Source organism: Macrobrachium nipponense, chromosome 43 (genome assembly GCF_015104395.2).
Source record: "Macrobrachium nipponense isolate FS-2020 chromosome 43, ASM1510439v2, whole genome shotgun sequence".
NCBI lineage: Eukaryota > Metazoa > Arthropoda > Malacostraca > Decapoda > Palaemonidae > Macrobrachium > Macrobrachium nipponense.
The window spans coordinates 35,293,471-35,314,702 of NC_061104.1; the positions used below are offsets into that span (position 1 = coordinate 35,293,471).

The 21,232-nt window shown below is 41.2% G+C and overlaps 1 protein-coding gene across 1 annotated transcript; it reads left to right on the plus strand.

The window, feature by feature from the left end:
- The first annotated feature begins 10,471 nt into the window (after nt 1-10,471).
- LOC135213645 (tubulin beta-2 chain-like) lies at nt 10,472-18,053 on the plus strand. Its single transcript, XM_064247688.1, is given in 4 exon segments — nt 10,472-10,579; nt 10,581-10,707; nt 16,478-16,722; nt 17,072-18,053. Coding segments are annotated over 4 exon segments (1,227 nt in total). The 5' UTR covers nt 10,472-10,546; the 3' UTR covers nt 17,894-18,053.
- The last annotated feature ends 3,179 nt before the right edge of the window (nt 18,054-21,232 follow it).

The window sequence follows — 21,232 nt, forward strand, 5'->3', positions numbered from 1 at the left end:
ACTCCTCTAGAAGATCTGCTTTCGCCGCAGCGAAAGTTTTCTTTACAGCGCCTGAGTTGGACCACGTTGTAAAGAATCAATTTAAAACTTTTGGAAGTCTTTAGCTTCCTTGATTGGACTATTGGCGCTTTAGCGGCCAAGATCGAAGACTGTCCTTCTCTTTCTCAGGAGTTAGCGGAGGATTGGATTGGTGTTCTGTCCTGTGCGGACAAATCCATTAGGGATGGATGTGATGAGTTAGCTTCGCTCATCGCCTTTGGTACCCTTAAGAAAAGGCAACTTTGGTGCTCCTTTGCTTCTAAAAAGGGTTACGTCCCACAGAAGTCTGCTCTCTTGTTTGCTCCTTTTGTGAAAGATAACCTCTTTCCAGACGTGTAGTGTTGTCAATTTCGTCTGCGCTAGATAAGAAATCTACTTCGGATTTACTGGCACAGTCTACTAAGAGACCTAAAGCTCCTGTGGAGACTGTTCCTTCGGTTTCTCCTCTGACCCAAGCTCCTTTTCGAGGGGAGAAAAAAACCCAAGCGCTTCTTTCGGCGAAGTCGAATTTGCGACCTCAGTCTAAGGCCTCGGCCAAGGTTAACAAAAACCTTCCAAATGAAAGCTCGTTCTTCATGCACCAGTGGGAGCCAGGCTGGCGCTGTTTTGGGAGGAATGGGAAAACAGAGGAGCAGAAGCCTGGGTAGTGCAAGTACTCAAGTTCGGCTATCGTATTCCTCTCGTTTTCAACTCCCTCGCTCTCACCTGTGCCAATTCCATTCCAGGCATACTCTCCGGGCTCAGACAAATTTCTGGCGCTAGCCGCAGAAGTGGAAAGCGCTTGTTCTCAAAGAAGCGATAGAACAGATAGAAGAGGATTTTCCTCCAGGCTTTTACAATCGCCTTTTTGTAGTTCCCAAGTCATCAGGGGGCTGGAGGCCGGTTTGGATGTGAGCGCCCCTGAACTTGCATGTCCAGAAAAACAAAATTTCATATGGAGACCACTCGGTCGTTCTGGAGTCCATCAGACAGGGGGATTGGATGGTCTCTCTGGACATGCAAGACGCTTATTTTCACATTCCGATACATCGCGAATCTCGGAAGTACCTGAGGTTCATGTTCGAAGGCAAGGTGTTTCAGTTTTCGGGCGCTTTGCTTCGGACTAGCAACCGCTCCTCAAGTTTTCACCAGGGTTCTATCCCCGATAGGAAGCTGGCTGCACATATTAGGAGTAAGAATCTCCCTCTATCTGGACGATTGGCTTCTCCGGTCGGAATCAGAGAGTCGGTGCATGAAGGACCTTGGAACAACTCTGGATCTTGCCAGAAAGTTAGGAATTCTGGTCAAACAAACAGAAGTCCCAGTTGGTTCCATCTCAGAGCATCCTTTATTTGGGGATGATTCTGAATGCTCAAGTTTTTCGCGGGCTTTTCTGTCCCCGAAGAGGGTTCAAGGCTGTCTGGAGACAGTTCAGGAGTTTCTTGGACAAAAAGGTAAGTTCTGCCAATCAGTGATGAGGCTCCTGGGCAAATTGACGTCAGTGGAGAAATTTGTGACGTTGGGAAGACTGCACATGAGACTCTGCAGTTTTTCCTGAGAGCCTCTTGGTGCAGGAAGACACAACCAGACTCGATTACCTTTCCTGTCACAGATCAAATAAAAGAGGACCTAAGGTGGTGGCTCTCTCGAGCAAGGTTGGAAGAAGGGTTAGATTTACGACCCATCCTCCCGAACCTACAGTTCTTTTCCGACGCTCGAACACGGTTGGGGAGCCCTACTGGAAATCAACGGACTTCAGGAGCTTGGTCGGAGAAGGAGAAGAAGTTCCACATAAATGTAAAGGAACTGTTAGCAATTTTCTTGGGGCTCAGACAGTTTCGGAGCTTAGTAGAAGGTGAGTAGTGGCAGTGCATTCCGACAACTCCACGGCTCTCTCGTACGTGCGGAAACAGGGGGGGACTCAGTCTTTCTCTCTGTACGAAGTAGCCAGGATCTCCTCCTGTGGTCAACGAAGCGAAGGTTCAGCTAGTCCCGAGATTTGTTCCGGGAAAGATGAACGTCCTGGCGGACGAGTTAAGTCGTCAACAGCAAGTGTTTACCTCTGGAGTGGACTTTGGACAACAAGATTTGTCAGAAAACTTTGGCGACTTTGGGGACGGACCGTCAATAGACCTGTTCGCGACATCAAGGAACAACCGTCTTCCTCTCTTTTGTTCGCCAGTCCCAGATCCTCTAGCTTGGTCGGTGGACGCAATGCTGTTGGATTGGTCGGGTCTGGAAGCTTATGCATTCCCTCCGTTCGGTCTAATAAGAGAGGTGCTGAACAAGTTTCATGTCGCACAGCAATGTAACGCTAACGTTAATCGCTCCCTTTTGGCCCAGTAAAGAGTGGTTCCCGGGACCTTCTCAGTTGTTTAGTAGACTTCCCCAGACTTCTTCCTCCAGAGAAGTGGCTTCTCAAACAACCTCACTTCAAGAGGTTCCACCAAAACTTGTCGCTCTAGCTCTGACAGGGTTCAGACTGTCCGGAATCTTGTCAGAGCGAAAGGATTTTCAAGAAGAGCTGCAGAAGCTATCGCTCGTTGTAGGAGAGAGTCTTCTAACAAACTCTATCAAGGGAAGTGGAGAATCTTCAGAGAGTGTGTAGAAGTGCTAAAGTCTCTACTTCTGCGACTCTTTAACAGAAATAGCAGATTTTCTTCTATTTCTTAGGAACTCTAAGAAACTGGCTCCTTCGACGATCAGAGGATATAGAGCCATGCTCTCTTCGGTTTTTCGACATCGAGGTTTTGGATATTTCCTCCAATTCAGATCTGTCGGACCTCATTAGGTCTTTCGAAACCACTAAGCTCCCGCAAGATACAGTGGCTTGGAACTTGATGTGGTGCTTAAGTTCCTCATGGGGCCACCGTTTGAGCCTTTGAAGTCGGCTTCACTCAGGAACTTGACTAAGAAGGCACTCTTTCTTATTGCACTAGCTTCTGCTAAGCGTGTCAGCGAATTGCACGCTATAGACAAAAGAGTTCGGTTTCTCTCAAGGCAATGCTGTATTTTCGGTATCTTTGACCTTTCTAGCCAAAATGAGAATCCTTCTAATCCTTGGCCGAGGAGTTTTGTGGTAAGGAACTTATCTGATTTGGTTGGACTGAGGAGGAGGAAAGGCTCTTATGTCCAGTCAGGGTATTAAGCAGTATCTGTTTGCCACTAAGGGCATAGAGGACAATCTTCTAAGCTCTGGACCTCGGTTCAAATCCCTCTCGTCCTCTTTCTAAGAATGCTATATCGTTCTTTATTAGAGAGCTTATCAGGGAAGCGCACTCGCAGTCGAGAACGACAATCTTTCCGTTCTGAGAGTTAAAGCTCACGAGGTTAGAGGCAGTGGCAACTTCTTTAGCATTCAGAAAGAATTTATCTTTAGCTTCGATTCTTCAGAGCACGTTCTGGAGATCGAATTCATCGGTTTTTGCGAGTCATTATCTCAAAGAGATAGAAACGGTTTTCGAGAATTGTAAAACGTTAGGTCCGGTGGCGGTCTGGCATGGTGTTGGGAGAAACGGCACAGGGGTCGTCACCTCTATGCTAACTTTTCACCTTGAATAGGTTGTCGAGTTCAAGGAAGCTGGGGGTGGGGGTAACTGAGTACCTGGGATACTCACCAGTCTGTTAGGTCAGATTTTACAATGGTTGGGTATATGTGTTTTTTAAATCTGGTGGTGGTGACAAATGTTTTGTATATGATTGAATTTCTGGTCTTAGCCCCAGGGCAAGGGCAATCTTTGTTGTTACTATCCTCCGTCAGTCAGCCTTGACTCGCTTGAACTACGGAAGGATTCCACTCCTGTAGAGGCTAACTTTGGTCAATTCCAATTCCTCTACATAAGAAGAGCACCGACCAGAGGCAGTAACAGTCTGCTGTAGCTCTCTTACAAGGTAAGGTACAACAGACACCCTTGAGTGTTTACTGGTATTGCAATAAATGTAACATTTAAAAATACTAGTGGTCCACTGAATCCCACCTTTCCCAATAAAAAAAATGTTTGTAATCAGCTCTATAATTGTTCGGTAAGACACTACAATAAAAATGAATTTTCATTATTAAAATGAAGTTTTATTGTATACTTACCGAACAATTATGATTACCCCACCCTCCTCCCCTTAGGTGACGGACGGGCAGAAAGAATTGGATTTCACCTGGGCAGTTGTACCTGGTTCTCCCGCGAGTGGAGGGAGATGACGTCATCACCACCAGTGTTGGCGACGCCGACGCGCTAAATTTGAATTTAGTATCCTGCCGCTCGTGGAAATCACGGCTCTATAATTGTTCGGTAAGTATAGCAATAAAACTTCATTTTAATAATGAAAATTTCATTTTTATTGGGCTTATTAAAACTGTAATCTTGAGTATGATCAATAAACATTACATATATACGCTAACATTGTTCAAATGAGTGCTGGGAAGGGTGAGAAAGATGGTGGCTCCGCTGCACTTACGAACGACACCTCACATGGTTGCCGCCATATTGGATTTCAAAACTGCCTTGACAAAACATATTTTATGAAGACCTCACATGCTTATTTGAGTTAGTATGGCACTTTAAATATCACATGTTGACGAAACTTCAATCTTTTGAATGGTATGCTTAAAGATGTAACTGTATTCTTGTTTCACCAATTAAATATAGTGAATAAGGCTGATCCACGCGATGACGATGGATCCACTGCTGTGTTTCCCCCTACACAAAACTGGGGAAATAAGTGAAATTAGCATATCTATTTATAGTATATATACATATTAGAGCAATTTTATCCTTATTGCATTACTATGACGACTAGAATTCATGGGAACAGTTTTAAATGCATCGGCATGTGTGTAAAGCTCCACTGAATTGGCAACGATGAAATGCCATTCCTAGCATGCAAGCATTAAAGATTAAATTTATTTCAGCCATACAATTATTTAAAAATAATAAAGTCCAAATAGTAATAGTCTTTAATCAATATAAAATGCTAGAAAACAAAAAAAAAAAAAAAACTTTCTCATAAACACCTCCCTAATCCGTCTGCTCGGTGATGGTTTTTGGCAGCCAGACATACGACAAGGCTGGATATTTTTTCCCGCCATGACTTTGCTTTCAACAAACTCTCAACATAGTTCAAGTGCAATTTGGAGTGAATTAAGACCAAAATGTGTGTAATTATAAGCACTGGAGTTTCACTTGTGATGGCAGTAAGGATAAAACCACCAATTAAAAGGTAAAAATTAATTTAAGTTTAAACCATGACCCCAGAATAAGAAGTTTCATACTTTCACAAATATAGGCAACAAAATTTTATTGTGCTCATTACAACTGCAATCTTGAGTAAGATCAGTAAACATTACATATCTATGCTAATATTGTTCAAATGAGCGCTGGGAATATTGGGAAAGGACATTGGATCAATGTAGGTTACGAAAGGGACCGGAGGTGGACAACACCATATTGGATTTAAAAACTGGGTAGATCTGTATAATTATTCCACAGCAAGCTACACTATGGCAGTTGACGTTTTTCTATGCTGTTTTACTTTTTACCACTGAACAAGAATTTAAAGTAACATTTGTTTGGCTGGCTGTAACTTAAACCCGTAATTTACATTTGAACTCTTATCCTACGGTAAAGGGGACCCGATGGGAATGCAGGGTTTTGGGTGGGGTAAATCACTTGGTAAAATTATGCCATTCAACTTATCCTACGGTAAAGTGGGACTGATGGTAATGCGGGGTTTTGTGATCATTGAGGAGGTATCTAAGGGATCTGGTGAGGTTCTCCTTAGGGGAGAGTTGGTCTGTAGGACCAGGCTCTCAAAGGACTCGAAGGTCCTCTTCCCAGAGACTGACACCCCCGAGATTCAGAGGACTTGTTCAGATATTGTAATGCTATGACAGGCTAAACAATCTTGGGGGAACGACCACGGCCTCCTCCTCTGACTCTAAGCTTTGTAGGGGACCCGAAAAAGGAAAACCCAAGGTCTCAACGGGGCTGGCCGTTTTTTGGGCCTTGGGCCTGAAATTTGGCATTGGAAACATTGAATTGAAAGACCTTGTCCCTGGAAAAAGAGAATTCATTTAAGTCCAATTATTAGGCCAGCTATGCTACTTCCCCCTCTACCTGCCAGAGGTGTAAAATAGGTGCACGATCTAGCCAGACAGGGCAGTGCTGCTGCTAGCAAGGTCACTGCTACCAGTGCTGCTACTAGTCCTGCTAACTCAAGCACTTGGAGAAGCTTCTATCGACAACCAGGTAACCTGAGTCCCGGTCTGTCGCTGCATCACCTGACAAGCGAGAGAATCTCTCTTGACAGGAACCAGCGACACTGGAGACTACTGTAATGGCAGCTCTTCTGGCTAGAGTCGCTGCTTCTGCTGGGCCCATTGTACCGGAGGAAGACTTGGTGTTCAGGAGACTGTACCTATTAGGAGGTAGGGCTTTCCTACCTGGGACCATCCAGCTGCAAACTTGACCCGGAGTTGGTACTGACTTTTACGAACGGCCCCTGATAGATTCCATCTCTTAGTAAAAACGGTGGATGCTACGATAATCGAGCACGGGCTCTCTTGCTGGTTGTCCCGCTTCTTTGGAAGTGGGAACAGAGACATTTCCCAAGGGACCACAAATACCGGGGGCCTCTGGAGATTGAACCAAGGTTCATTCTCCAGCCTCTGTTCCCAAGGGCACTGCTTGAGGGACTGGGACCATGTCAGAATCCTCGTTCGTGAGAATCTTTGATTAATGTTTGACCACCTACGGGAGGATGTACATCCACAGTCAAGAAAGTGTCCCTTTTCCTCGCCATGGCAGTGACACGGGGCTGGACCAGGAGCTGACCTGTGGCTTCAGACCCACCTGTTGAAGACCAAGCTTGGTTCTTCTACAGGGGCCAAGGTCGATGTCGCTGTCGCTGTTCCTTGAGCAAGACACCTGAGAAACAGGTCACCTGGTTTTGCCTCTCTTTACTTGAGGCTTCGGCCACCAAAGAGGCTGGGATGCATCGTCAAGATGATAAATGTCCTCACCAATCTATTGGCACCATCACTGATGGCCGCACACCTCTGGTAGCCAAGATGCTGCTAACCACGTCGCTGCTACAGCAAGGCAAGAACCTTAACATGTACATAGGGAAAAAACGCACCTCGCCAAGGTGATTGTGCTCTTCTTAGACCCACGCCCTTGCTGTCACGGCTGGTTTGTTTACAAGGACAATGCTCATTCCCCCGGCTAGGTTGGACACAGGACAGGCACATTGCCCCCTGACAGCACTGTTAGAGGGGATGAGAGCATCTGATACTCCTCATATTCCCTCTACCTCCTCAAGCCACAATAGAAGTATAAGAAGACACTTCGCATAGACGCTGTAAAGAAGTAGACTGACCCAGATTGTTCTACAGCCAGGTCTGATCGTAGAGAAGACCTCTGGGGTATAGAGACACTTAGCATAGACGCTGTAGAAGTAGACTGGACCCCAGGATTCTCAGCCAGGTCTGATCGTAGAGACCTCTGGTGGATAGACTGGTCATAGACTCTTTTCTCCTGAACAGTTACTATTAGTCCAGACTCGGTTCAAGATAGACACAACATGAACAATGTTTGCCTCTTAACTAGAATGACTTCGTGCTGATGGGTGGACTTGAAGGATGCGGTATTTCCAACCACCCATCCACAATCCTACCGCAAATACCTCCACTTCATCCTTGCAAAGACGGTCTACCATTCAGGACACACTCGTTTCAGACTCCCAGACTGCTCCCCAGGTGTTCACAAGTGTTGGACATGGTCTCAGCTTGGGGGCATTTCGCAGAGGAATATTATTTTTGAGGTATTTCTCTGATGATTGGATGGTCCTAGGGAACTCCCAATCATTCGCAGTTTTTACAAGACAGGAATAGACTCCTTGAGTTTTACTGGGATCTGAAGACCTGGATAAATCACAAGAAGTCCGATTTTTAGCCCAAGTACAGTCATGTGGTACCTGTGCATGCTGATAGACAAAGAGTTTCCCCTCGAACTCTAGTACTCCAGCATGTTCAGGTAGGCAGTGAGGTGGTTCCTGCTTGGTTGTGGCTTATTGTGATACATTGCCTGTTGTCCCTGAAGAATTGGATGCATTGACCGAGGATGAGATGAACAACCCCGATTGCGGTTGCAGACTGTAAGAGGTGCGAGAACTTCATGACAAGCCCCCTTCACATCAATGTTCCTGATACTCAAGGCAGCCTTCCTGGTTCTCCATGAGTTTTGGGAACATGTGATAGGACACTGGCATTGATGATCGACAGTGCAGGTGATAGTGGGCAACGGCACACTCGATAGATCGGTCAACCAGATGCGTTCTAGACGAGGAATGTAATGTGGCAAACAAGCTCAGCCGCCAGAATCGGGTGGTAAGGAATGAATGGTCTTTTCACCAAGATGTGGCAGAAAGGTTATTCAGCCTTTGGGGGCGTCCAGTCATAGACTTGCTCGCCACCCGGCTCAACAGGAAGCTAAAACCTTTTCATCCGTTGTCTCTGAGCCATAAGGTAGCTACAGAGGACATGTTCCAGTATCCGTGGGACGTCCTCAAAGTTTACGCCTTTACCCCATTGTTTCTTGATTTGAGCAGGGATCGGCATGCTAATCACAGAAATATTGCTCCAAGGAGTGTTTGTCCTCTGAGAGGAGACCTATAAAGTCGTTTGAGGAAGTTGTTAGGGATAATAATTTAACTTGTTAGGGTATTCTTACTTTTCACTTGCCTCCTTTTCTGGACCCTCTCCACTTTTTGTATGTATGTGTTTGATGACCTTTCTTTAATTGTGTAATTGTTTTCTTTTGCAGGAAGTTAAGAGTGAGTGCTTCTCATTAGTTACTGTATTATTGAGGTTCAGGCGTTATTTCTGTCTGAAACTTATCTATTAAAATTGAAGTTTTGGGATTTACTGTTCCAGGGGGCTGTTTTGTGGACTTAGTATGGTGTTTTGGTGAATACTACTTGATAAGTCTTGGTAGTAATTTATGACAGTAACTTATATTAGGAGTTGCTTTTTACCCAGTATTGGTGTTTTGGTGAATACTACTTGATAAGTCTTGGTAGTAATTAAGACAGTAACTTATATTAGGATTGCTTTTTACCCTAGCTCAACTGAAAAATTGTCAACACCCTTTCTCTATAAACCTCATTTCACATTTGACAAAGCAGCCCCTTGATTGAATGTTTCAATTACCTTATTTCCAATAATCACTGAACATAAGAATTCTTGCCTTACTCTTGTATTTGTTGATTCTGTTAACTTTTGAAGGTTGTCTGTTGATTGTCTTTGATCTTTATATTTCTTCCTTATACCAATCCTTTGCATTTTGTTAGACATGTTTGGTTTCCTATATGTATGTATGTGTCTTGACCTGGGTAAAAATTTTGTCCAGTCAAAAATGAAATACTTTTTAAACTCAAATTATACAGAGGACACCCTATAACAGAGTAGTGCTGTCAGTGCACCTCACATGTAGGCATTAGTCTATTAAAGGATGTTTGCAGAGTCCCTTCAGCCCCTAGCTGCCCCTACTTTATAGCCTTACACCTTAATTTTGTTCTTACAGTCTCTCAATTTTGTCAAACCTGTTTATTTCTTAGAGCAGGCCTTTGTACTGCATCTTTATTATTTATATTAGCTGCTCTCCAACTCCTTTTCTTTTCATAATCACCAAATGGTTGAAAGTGCACCAGTGTTTTCCTCTAAATCCTGAATTTATTAAGTCAAATCAATCTAACTGCGCAGTTTGTGGTTGTTTGTCACTGCCTCTACAGCTCTTAAATATGAGGTTTAGTTAAAAAGTTAAGATGTAAATGGAAAAATCTTTAATGTATTTATATAACCTTACTTGCATTATATTTGATACTAAAATCCATACACAATTGTAGATGGTGTCACCATCTTTGCCATGCTTCCCTTTCAAAATCATTGAGGCCAGTTCTAAAAACGGCTTTCTTGGATACATCCAGCAACTCTACCATACTCCTCTCAAGTGTTCATTTAGTTTAGGGAGCAGGACAGTCTGAAGAGCAAGAGTAGGACTGCAAGGAGGGTGCGGAATAGCTTGCCATTGAGATTCCTGTAAAACATCCAACATAACTCTTGAGGAATGAGGTGGAGTGTTATCTTGTTATGATGGAACAGGATCCCTTTGTTGTTTCCCAATTGTTTTCTGGCCAGTGCATTTCAGTTTTTTGCACTGGTTCAAGTCACATTTATTTTTCATTATTGCTTTGCTGTTATGAAAATTTAAAAATTTGTGGGGGATTCTAGTTGCTTTTTTATTTATTTTTTTCAATTGCTGTGCATAAATCGTGTGTGGACGGTAATGTAGAGAAAATGTCTATGAAAGATGTCTGTTGCTTCCAAGAAGATTGCAGCATGGTACTTAATTAGTTGATTTCATTGGACATTTTTAGGCTAAAATTTTTTTCATTTTTCCAGTTCTGGGAGATCATTAGTGATGAGCATGGCATTCAGCCTACTGGTGAATACACTGCTGGAGTGGACAAAGACCTGATGGATCTGCAGTTGGAAAGGATTAATGTCTATTAACAAACGAAGGAAACCAGGCAAATATGTCCCAAGGGCCATTCTGGTTGACCTGGAGCCTGGTACTATGGACAGTGTACGAGCTGGCCCCCATGGGCAGCTGTTCAAGCCTGATAGTTTTGTTTTTGGTAAGTTATCACACCAATATGCAATATACTTATATGTGAAAGTAGTTTATTTTAATATAGAGAATCATTCCTAAACAAGTACAAACCTTCGTCATACAGAGGACTTTGCATGCAAACCTGAGCTGGAACAGCTACAGTACAGTGGTCCCCCCTTATTTGTGGGGATGTGGGGCAGACACCCCGACCCACCCCCCCCCCCCCCCCCCCCCCCCCCCCCCCCCCCCCCCCCCCCCCCCCCCCCCCCCCCCCCCCCCCACCCCCCCCCCCCCCCCCCCCCCCCCCCCCCCCCCCCCCCCCCCCCCCCCCCCCCCCCCCCCCTCTGAATAGTTTGGAACCCCATAAAAATGCTTTAAACCTCCTATTTTTCTTAGTTAAAACTCAAGAAACCCCTCACTAAGATTTTATACCTGGTTTTTTAATAGGCTTATCACAAAAAGTGCATTTTATGATAAAAAAAAAAAACTTGTGGATATTTCTCAAAGAAAGAAAGAAAAAGAATTTTTGGATATTTCTCATAGAAAAATACTGCGAATAATGCGGGGAGATTTTCCAGAAAGAAATCCGAGAATCCGGAGAACGTGAATACGGGGCCCCACTCTAACTTTTAGGACAGTCATTAACTAATGACTCCTCCCAGCAAAGTGGTTTTTTTTTCAAGATTAACAGTACGGTCCCCCCAATTATACGAGAATTTGGTCCGATCCACGGGCCTCGCAGAACTGGAAAAATAGCAGGGTTTTTGGATAACAATATAACTAATGGGAATAATTCCATAGGGCCAAAGGAAACTGCAACTTACCCAGTCTAACTTATTTTATATTGCCCATTTTCAATATATACTTGGTGTATTATACAGTAATTTTTTCTAATATGAAATTGTTCTTATGGATAAATAAAACATTAAAAAGGTTTTACTAACTTGAAAAAGTTTAAAATTACACCCAGAATAGTGAAAACTCTCACAAGTAAACACTGCCACCTTTGGGTGTAAGTGTACTGTATGATAGTAATTTCCTTTAAAAAATTTTTGGATGGAACGTCCTCTACCTATTCTCTGCCAATAAAACTTTCAGACTCCTCCATCTCATCCTCCGTGAAGAGTTCTTTTGCTGAAGGAAGGCTTTGTGAACCATTTGAGGTTTCGGGGACTGACGGATCATGCGTGTCTTCACTCTCATTAGGCCTAACAAACTTGTTTATGAGCGCTTGTCTCAGTTTCTGTGTCCATCACGTTTTCATCTAAATTTGTTCTACAATAAAAAAGAATTATGACAATTCAAATCACTTTTACTACTCATTTTCATCAAAATCTATTTCAGCAATAGAAAAAAACAAGTGATCAAATGCCGAAAGTTAGTCAAAAGTTAACCTAGACAAAAATAATTCTTCATGTCCAGTAATGACGGATGTAAAGTTGTCGACGGCTACCAAAATGGAAGTTGCTCTTTCCTTCATCTTTTACTTAATTAAGGACAAGCTTTTTAGTTCCAAGAAAATAGGTCTTCCTCTTCAACTTCTAGGCAGATGCACAAGTGATGCGAATGATCAGAATACACTTCGCAGATCTGAATAATATGTATGGCGATTATGATGGTACCAATCATTCATACACACTGCGCTATGACGTCACAAATGTGTGAGGCGGAGCCTTCCATCTTAGCTAATGATTGAGCAGAAGCCTTCAGAATAAACTTCGCAGATCTGAATAATACCTATGGCGGTGATGATAGCAATCATTCAGAATACACTTCGCAGATCTGAATAATACTATTTTTTAAGAAGGTAGAGAGGCCCTGCAGGAGATCCTGTACCCTCTACCTCAGCTGCCTCTGCTAATCCAGCACCTTCTGAATGTTCTGCTAACCCAGACTCACCTGCCCCAGTATCTCCAGCACCTTCTGTAGGTTCTGCCTCACCCTAAAGACTCACCTGCCCCACATCTCCAGTAGTAAGTTCTGCCTCACCTCAAGAATCACCTGCCTCAGCATCTCCAGTACTAGTATGTTCTGCTCACCTCAAGATCATCTGCCTCAGCATCTCCAGCAACTTCTGGAGGTTCTTTTTTCTCTTCACTAACCTCCCCCAGTCTCTCCAGCACCGCAGCTTCCCTCTCCAGTGTGCAAGCCAATCAAACTAATAAAGGTAAGGAATTGTTCTCGTCGTTGTTATTGATAGGTATTTACATTAAATCATGTGGTATTTTTTTTTTTTCAATGTTCCGACTTACGCTGAAAATCGTGTTACGATGCATCGTTAAGAACGGATCAACGTCGTAACTCGAGGACCCCCTGTACTTAAAGCGATGATGATGATACTGATCATTCTACACACTGCGCTATGACGTCACAAATGTGTGAAAGTTGGGGAGCCTTCAATTCTTGGCCAATGGGGCTTGAGCCATGAAATCTTTCTCTTGCATTCCCCTCACCCCTTCTCTCAGATACCAGCAAACCCCTCCCCCACCCAAGATACTTGAAAAGACAATAGATTTGATGTGTGTGCGGTGCTTGACTTGTAGAAGTTTAACAGCTTCGCGATACAGAAAATCTATTTTTGAGAACTAGCAACCACATAAAAGGGGAATCGCCCAATCCGATCACATATATTTTGGGACCGGATTGTATCTTGGTATCTATCCTTAATAAAGTCTAGACAACTCCAGCCTTTTATTAGAAGCAGAAGTTTTTGTATTGCTACTCAACTGAGCATCATTCTCTTGTTATGAAGGGATAAAAGTGTCCCTCTTTTGACAAGGGTAAGGGGAGGGTAGATGATATATCAGGCCCTCATTGACATAGGCCTGCCTTATTGTCAACATTTTATTCATTAAAGGTTCTTACAGCCTGATTAAGTAACTGCATTATAATCCTTTACTTGATCCAAAGTCCTGTAGGGCTGTGGTGTCAAGTGTACCTTATTTGGAGTAATGTAGGCATCCCTTTGATCCTTAGCTTCAACCCCTTTAATTCCTTTTATCTGCCCCCCCCCCCCCCCCCCCCCCCCCCCCCCCCCCCCCCCCCCCCCCCACCCCCCCCCCCCCCCCCCCTTTTTTATTCTCTTCCATCATGCTTTTCAGCATTTTCTAACAATTTATTATTAGTTGAATTGTGATCCTTTTCTTTTTAGTCAATTTCCATTTCCATTGCTGAATGACCTTTGGTCCCAGCTAATGGCCTTTGGCCTAAATTCTATATTTTGTTCTTTTAGTGATCCAGAAGTCTAGCTGCTATGACATCTTGGGGGCAGCAAGCGAGAGGTATGGAGTCTCCTTGTTCCTGAATGGACCAAGAAGATGACATTCCCAGGTTGGGCAAACCTACCATCAATGGGCAGGTCTCATATTGTAAAGCGTGAAGTATGTATTTGTGTAGGAACAAATACAAAATTTTTAAAAGAATTTTTCCTAACATATAGACATGACTTTCTCTACATGAATGGCCACAGCTCGGCCTCCCCTCTTGATTTGGGGCTGGAAGGCAAAGTGTAGTGCAGGCTGACAGATAGGTTGGGCTTCCCCACCTGTCAGTAGTTCACGCTCTCATATCCTATTGTAAAGAGCTTCAGGTTTGCATGTAAGGAAAATTACTAAATATACTTTTAATATTTCTTTTGTTCCTACACAAGCAAATTTTTCTTAACAGGATTTTGCTTGTGAATGTGAGTTGGAATGGCCATTGAAACAGGTCAGACAAATAATGCTTTGTTTTTTATATTTAAGTGAAAAAATCCCACAGAATACATTGAAACATAAAGCCAAATTACAGTCCAACCTCTTAAATCCGAAAACCTTGGGACCAGGCCACTGCCAGACCACAGAAAATCCCAGAATATAGAATACATCCCTAAAAAATTAAACACCTAGGTGAACATGGTCTTGCAAGGTAATTCCACATACTAATAGCCTAATTTCCTACTTACCCTACTACTTGGCTAAGTTGTGACACTGCTTTTTATCATTTTATTACTCATATTTTAACTGATCATTTTATAACTTTGTACTGTATAATTTTCTTTAAAATGGTGTACTTTGACACATGTTGACTATATTAATAAGTTAGCCTAATCGTAAGTCAACTACAGAATCTGCACATTATTATCGACTTTCATATTCTAAATTTTATATCCTTGTGATTATCGCTATTAGTTTCTTCGTTATTTTTATTATAAACAGTAACGAGATGAAAAAAATTAATGAATTTTGGCGATCACGGGATTTGAACATTGACATCAAAATGTAAAAGCACACCACCATCTATTGAGGAAAATGAACATTTCTAGCATAGATAAAGATTTATGCTTGTGCTTCTTAACCTCTAGCATCATCTGATCTCAAGGGTGGCATATCGAATAGGGATATACAGTTAAATTATCAAATGTATTACCTGTGTTTCAAACACGCCCACAGTAAGGAATTAATTTTATGCCAAATGTCTCATCGTTTTGATTTAGAAGTTTTGACTTGGTAGAGACTTCTTAAGTGGTATATTTAAAAATATATACATTTGTTTAAAGTTAATATCAAAGACATATTTCACGTCACATATTTTCATTACCAACAACTTATTTTCATATAAACAAAGGCAATCTGGCATAATTTTTGCTGTCCTGAAGTTGTAAACAATGCATGGTGATGGCGGATTCAAAATCAAACCGAACCACTGGAGTTTCCGGACCATAGAATGCCAGTTTTAGAGGTACAACTGTATTGTCACAACGAAACTATTTCAAGGAACTTGTTAGAATCTGTTTTTATTCTTTTAACTTGGGTGGATAATTTTAATGTAAGGATTATTTTCTCTTGAAAATGGACTTGAAAAAGAATAAAGAGGATTGATTACCAATGAGTAGATTTAGATTTTAATCTGTTGACCATTCTGTGACCTCCTGACCTATTTGTATTCCCTTCTGACTTTTACCCACCATTTATATAAGCCCATACTTCTGTGTATCTTTAGGTGCTGTGAGCATGTCTTGATGATAGACAAAAGTATTTAGCATCTCCAGTGTTTCAGTTTTCCTTCGTGGCTGTTTGTTTCTTTCTTTATTTCTTTCTGTCTTACTGACCCTTCTCCACTGACTCCTATAAAGATCAAACCCAGATCTTGCAATTGAAAGACGAGACCACTGCCAACCAGGCGACAAGTCATAAAAGAAGCTGGAGCCTAAATACTACACTGTACCTAAGGCTTTAACTGGGCAGGTAACTGCCTAGCATACCTGCGAGTTTTCCCCAGCTTCCTGACTCGACAGTGACACTTCTAAGTACGGTGGTACTTGGATTTCAGCTGCTTTTATAACATGCGAGGCCTGGTTGGCAGTGGTTTCGTCTTTCAGTAGGAAAACTTCAGTTCAATCCTGTTGTGAGTCAGAATTTTATTTCTGTTCCACACATGAATGTATTAATTGTTGGCTTTCATCTAAGTGGCATTGAAGTGGCCCTCATCATCCATATTGTAGAGGTGATGTAATTCTGCCTGCAACAAGGATTCTCACTTCATTCCCTGTGAAGAAGATGAGTTATCTTCCTGGATGTACAGTTGTGATGTTCCAGTTGAGAGGCTACTTACCGAATTACCATGCACCATGACTTAGTTTTTAGGTCAATGAATACCTAGGTAGTATCTACTTTTTTATTATTCATTTTTTCAGTTTGAGTAAGCTTGTTTTGTATAGCATTTCCTCAAATATTTTGAGGTACAGTATTGAAAAAAAAATAATTTGGCTTCTCATTAAATTCCTGAACACTAACTTGTTTCTTTTTTTGTAATAGGTCAGAGTGGAGCTGGCAACAACTGGGCTAAAGGTCATTACACAGAGGGTGCCGAGCTTGTAGATTCAGTTTTGGATGTAGTGCGAAAGGAGTCTGAGAAATGTGACTGCCTGCAAGGTTTCCAGCTTACACATTCTCTTGGTGGTGGAACTGGCTCTGGAATGGGAACACTTCTGGTGTCAAAAATTCGTGAAGAGTTTCCAGATCGCATCATGGTCACTTTCTCAGTTGTTCCATCTCCGAAGGTGAGTATTGATACTTGTCATTTTGTGTATTTCAATTCTTTTAACTGGTAATTGTATACTGTGGTGTTGAAACGTAAATTTTGTTACTGAAGCTTTTGAATAAACATGACTACAGGAAGACTTCTCTCAGAGTAATATTAAGAGAGCCTTAAATATAGAGTCTTAATGCAAGTGACTTGAGATAAGCCAGTTGAACCAAACAAAAACTTAAAAAGAAACCCACAAAATCACTGATTTTGTGAGTTTCTTTTTCAAGCCAGTTTAATATATATAAGTTGTAATATTGCTTGGAATGTCATTTCGTTAATCATATAATAGCTATTATTCATTTGAGTTTATCTATTTTCAGGTATCAGACACAGTTGTTGAACCATACAATGCCACTCTCTCCATTCATCAGTTGGTAGAAAACACTGATGAGACCTACTGTATTGATAATGAAGCCTTATATGACATTTGCTTCAGAACTTTGAAGCTTTCAAATCCAACTTATGGAGACCTAAATCATTTGGTCTCTCTCACAATGTCCGGTGTGACAACCTGTTTGAGATTCCCAGGCCAGTTAAATGCTGATCTTAGAAAATTGGCAGTAAATATGGTACCTTTCCCACGTCTACACTTCTTCATGCCTGGGTTTGCTCCCTTGACTGCCAGAGGTTCACAACAGTACCGAGCACTCACTGTACCAGAACTTACTCAGCAGATGTTTGATGCCAAGAATATGATGGCTGCATGTGATCCACGACATGGCCGCTACCTAACAGTAGCTGCCATTTTCCGTGGTCGCATGTCCATGAGAGAGGTTGATGATCAGATGTATAATATTCAAAATAAAAACTCTTCATTCTTCGTGGAGTGGATACCCAATAATGTCAAAACAGCCGTGTGTGATATTCCTCCTCGTGGCTTAAAAATGGCTTCAACATTTATTGGGAATTCGACTGCTATCCAAGAACTATTCAAGAGAGTCAGTGAACAGTTTACTGCCATGTTTAGGCGCAAAGCTTTCCTTCATTGGTATACTGGTGAAGGTATGGATGAAATGGAATTCACAGAAGCAGAGAGCAATATGAATGATCTTGTTTCTGAGTATCAGCAGTACCAAGAAGCTACTGCCGATGACGAAGCAGAGTTTGAAGAGGAAGGGGAAGTTGAAGGAGAATACGATTAAAGTATTTATTGAAGTGCATTATATTTTTTCTTTCAACGACCAGGCTTTCCGTATGTTCTAGGAACGTTTATGTAGTTTCCAAACTTGACATTCCTTTACTCCCCTTTGGTTTAACTTTTTGTATTTGGTAGAACTAAGTTTTATTAAACTGATTTTCATTGTGGGATTTTTTTTCCAACCCGTCTGGAACATTGCTCTAATTTAGTAGTGAAATTTTTCACTTTTCATATTTTATCTAACTAAGCTGCTTGCTATTGTATATTTTATTTGGAAAATACCTTATAAGGATGTATATATATATATATATATATATATATATATATATATATATGTATATATATATATATTTTTTAGATTAAGCCAGATTTGTGCTGGCACAGGCTCTTTCACCTGGAGCACCCCATGCAGCCATCATATGTAGAGGTAGCTGTGGTTTGACAAGAGTAAAATTAAAGTAAAATTTGCTAAGAACCGAGTGAGAATGTTTGTGGGTCAGTATTTTGTTTGACAGGTAATTAGAAAAATTTGTCCCCAATTTTCCATGCAACGTAAAAACACTATACAAACAAACACTTATATGCCCAATTTTTAGAATAGTATTTGCAGTTAAATTTGACAGTTTTCAAAGTTAAGACAAAAGACTTAATGTGTAGTTGGTAGTTTATCAATACAGTTTTACACAAAACTTTGATACTGGGTAAAATTGATTATGGGTCGCATCTATACGCTCCTGCATCTGCCAGTACATTGGAAAAATTAGATCCCCTTCATAATGCAGGTTTGAAATAAAAGAATTGGACCACGATCAGTTACTTATTTGTTATACGACTGAAAATATACATAGAGAAATATATTCCACCATTAAGATTCCTGAACCATTTACCAAATTCAACACCTTTTAGGAAATGGAATAAGCCTCATGAACCATTTACCAAATTCAACACCTTTTAGGAAATGGAATAAGCCTCGTGTATGCCACGAGTTATTAGATTTAAAAAAAGATTAAGTTCCAAGTTACGCTGTCAAACTAATCTTTTTGGAACAAAGAAATCCATGCAAATACCATCTCCATTTATACAGGTGGCTCAAAAACTGATGCTGCTGTGGGGTTCGCAGTTATTACAGACGAAAAATACTATCGTGGAAGAATGCCAATTTATAGCTCCATATATTCCACTGAATTGGCAGGAATTTGTCTATAAAATCGCTAGAACTCCCAGCAAACATTACACTATAGTGATTCAAAAAGTGCTATTCAAGCAGTAGATTCTTTTAATCATCACCACCCTGCTATTAGATTAGTACAAGAAAATATCCATTTTTTAAGCCTTCGAAATATCAATATATCCCTGTGCTGGACACCAGACCATGTTGGAATTGAAGGCAATGAAATTGCAGATAAAAATGCAAAAGAAGCAACATTTAAGTGATAGAAATAGAATGTACAAAACTTATGACTCCAAAAATTATTTTAAATATTTTAGATAAAATCTGGGAAGACCAATGGTTAGCACTTGAAAATAACTGGCTTGCCACCTCGGTGGCCGCGAGTTCGATTCTCCAGCATTCCACTGAGGGGTTAGAGATGTGTATTTCTGATGATAGAAGTTCACTCTGACGTGGTTCGGAAGTCACGTAAAAGCCGTTGGTCCCGTTGCTGAATAACCACTGGTTCCATGCAACGTAAAAACACCATAAAAACAAACAAATCACTTGAAAATAACAAACTTAAGAGTGGTAAAGACCACTATCATTCCATTTAAAAATTCTATACAGAAGCAGAGAAACCATGAGGTCGCTTTTTGCAGACTGCGTAATGGGCACACAAGGTTGACCCATGGCTTTATGTCAAATCAGCCACCTCCAGAATGTGATACCTGTCAAACCAGAGTTAACTGTGAAACACATTCTAGGAGATGACTAATATTTGCAAGATTTAAAAATTTTTAACAGATGTAGATCTATTAAACATACAATAAATTTTATTAGATATATTAAAATATATGAAAATTTATACAAATTTATTTTAAATGTCTACAGTAAAGTTTTTATCTTTATTTTTTTTAAAACTAAATGACTAAAAATATATTTATTTAATGTGGTAATTTTAACAGATTTTATCTGCATTAAGCAGCCAATTGGACTTAGTCGGAAATGGCTGCTTAAACAAATAATAATAATTTCAAGTGTAAAAAATGGAGTGTGATCTAAAGGTGCGTTCACACGGTCGAACATTTGTCCGACGGACAAACATCATTAACAATTATCTGCCGGTCTTTGCCTATACTCTGTTTTTTTTTCTCATCTGTCCATCTGCCTATGGTGTGTGTGTATGGTAACACTGCGTCCGGTAAAATAGTTACGCTGTGTAAGTGTTAGGTTAAATAAAAAGGATATCTGGGTGTGCATTTGCGATTGAAAAGTGTTTAATAATTTACTGTATGCGAATTACACCGTTAATATTCGAAATAGGATATTATAATTGCTGAATGTAACTATCTAAAGCGCGGGACGCAGTGTACCATACAAAAACATCACAGGCAGATGGACAGATGAAAAAAAAAAACAGAGTATAGTGAGCAGAGTAAAAAACAGTGGTATACAACCTCATCTGGTACCACAGTTTGTTGCCAGATCTACGTCATCGTTTCAACGTTTATAACTTCATTCTGCTTCGCCTATGATATGGTAACAATGTTTGTCCATCGGACATTGTTCGACCTTAAGATTCTGACCCTTTATCATTAGTAACACATCTGCATGGGACTTAATTTTGATAGTTTACAAAAGCATGGCAACAGGGTCTGGTTGTAGCATTAGCCAAAGCAGGCAAGGTCCCATAGTTCACCAAACTAATTTACATAATTTGGCAACCAGTCCATGAAGCAGAAAGGTTTTTCTACACATACAAACCTTCATTCTTTACATTGGGAATTGGCTTCTGAACAAGATCCGGAACAGCAGTTCAACTAAAGACTAGGTCGTAAACTGTTGACAGTTAGGGAAACCCCGCCCACCTGTTATTCTGCACCTCCACTTTCCTTCTGGTTGCTATAGGGTAAAGATGTCTGTGATTCCCAGACTTCCCATTTGCTTTCTTTTTATGCTTTTTTAATATATAAAGTTTGAGTAGCTGCTTATGTCACAAACCCCTCTTTCAATGAAGCTAATTACCTCGAGTTTTCGGGTGTCCAGGGAAGGACAGGCCTTGTTCTTAATAGCTCATACAGGAAGCATGAGTGCAACCAGAATAGCCCATGTTCAGAGTGCCATGTCTGGCTGTCTGATAATAGGCGAAGCATGTCTGGCTGTCTTAACAGAGAGCGAAGTTTAAGGCCT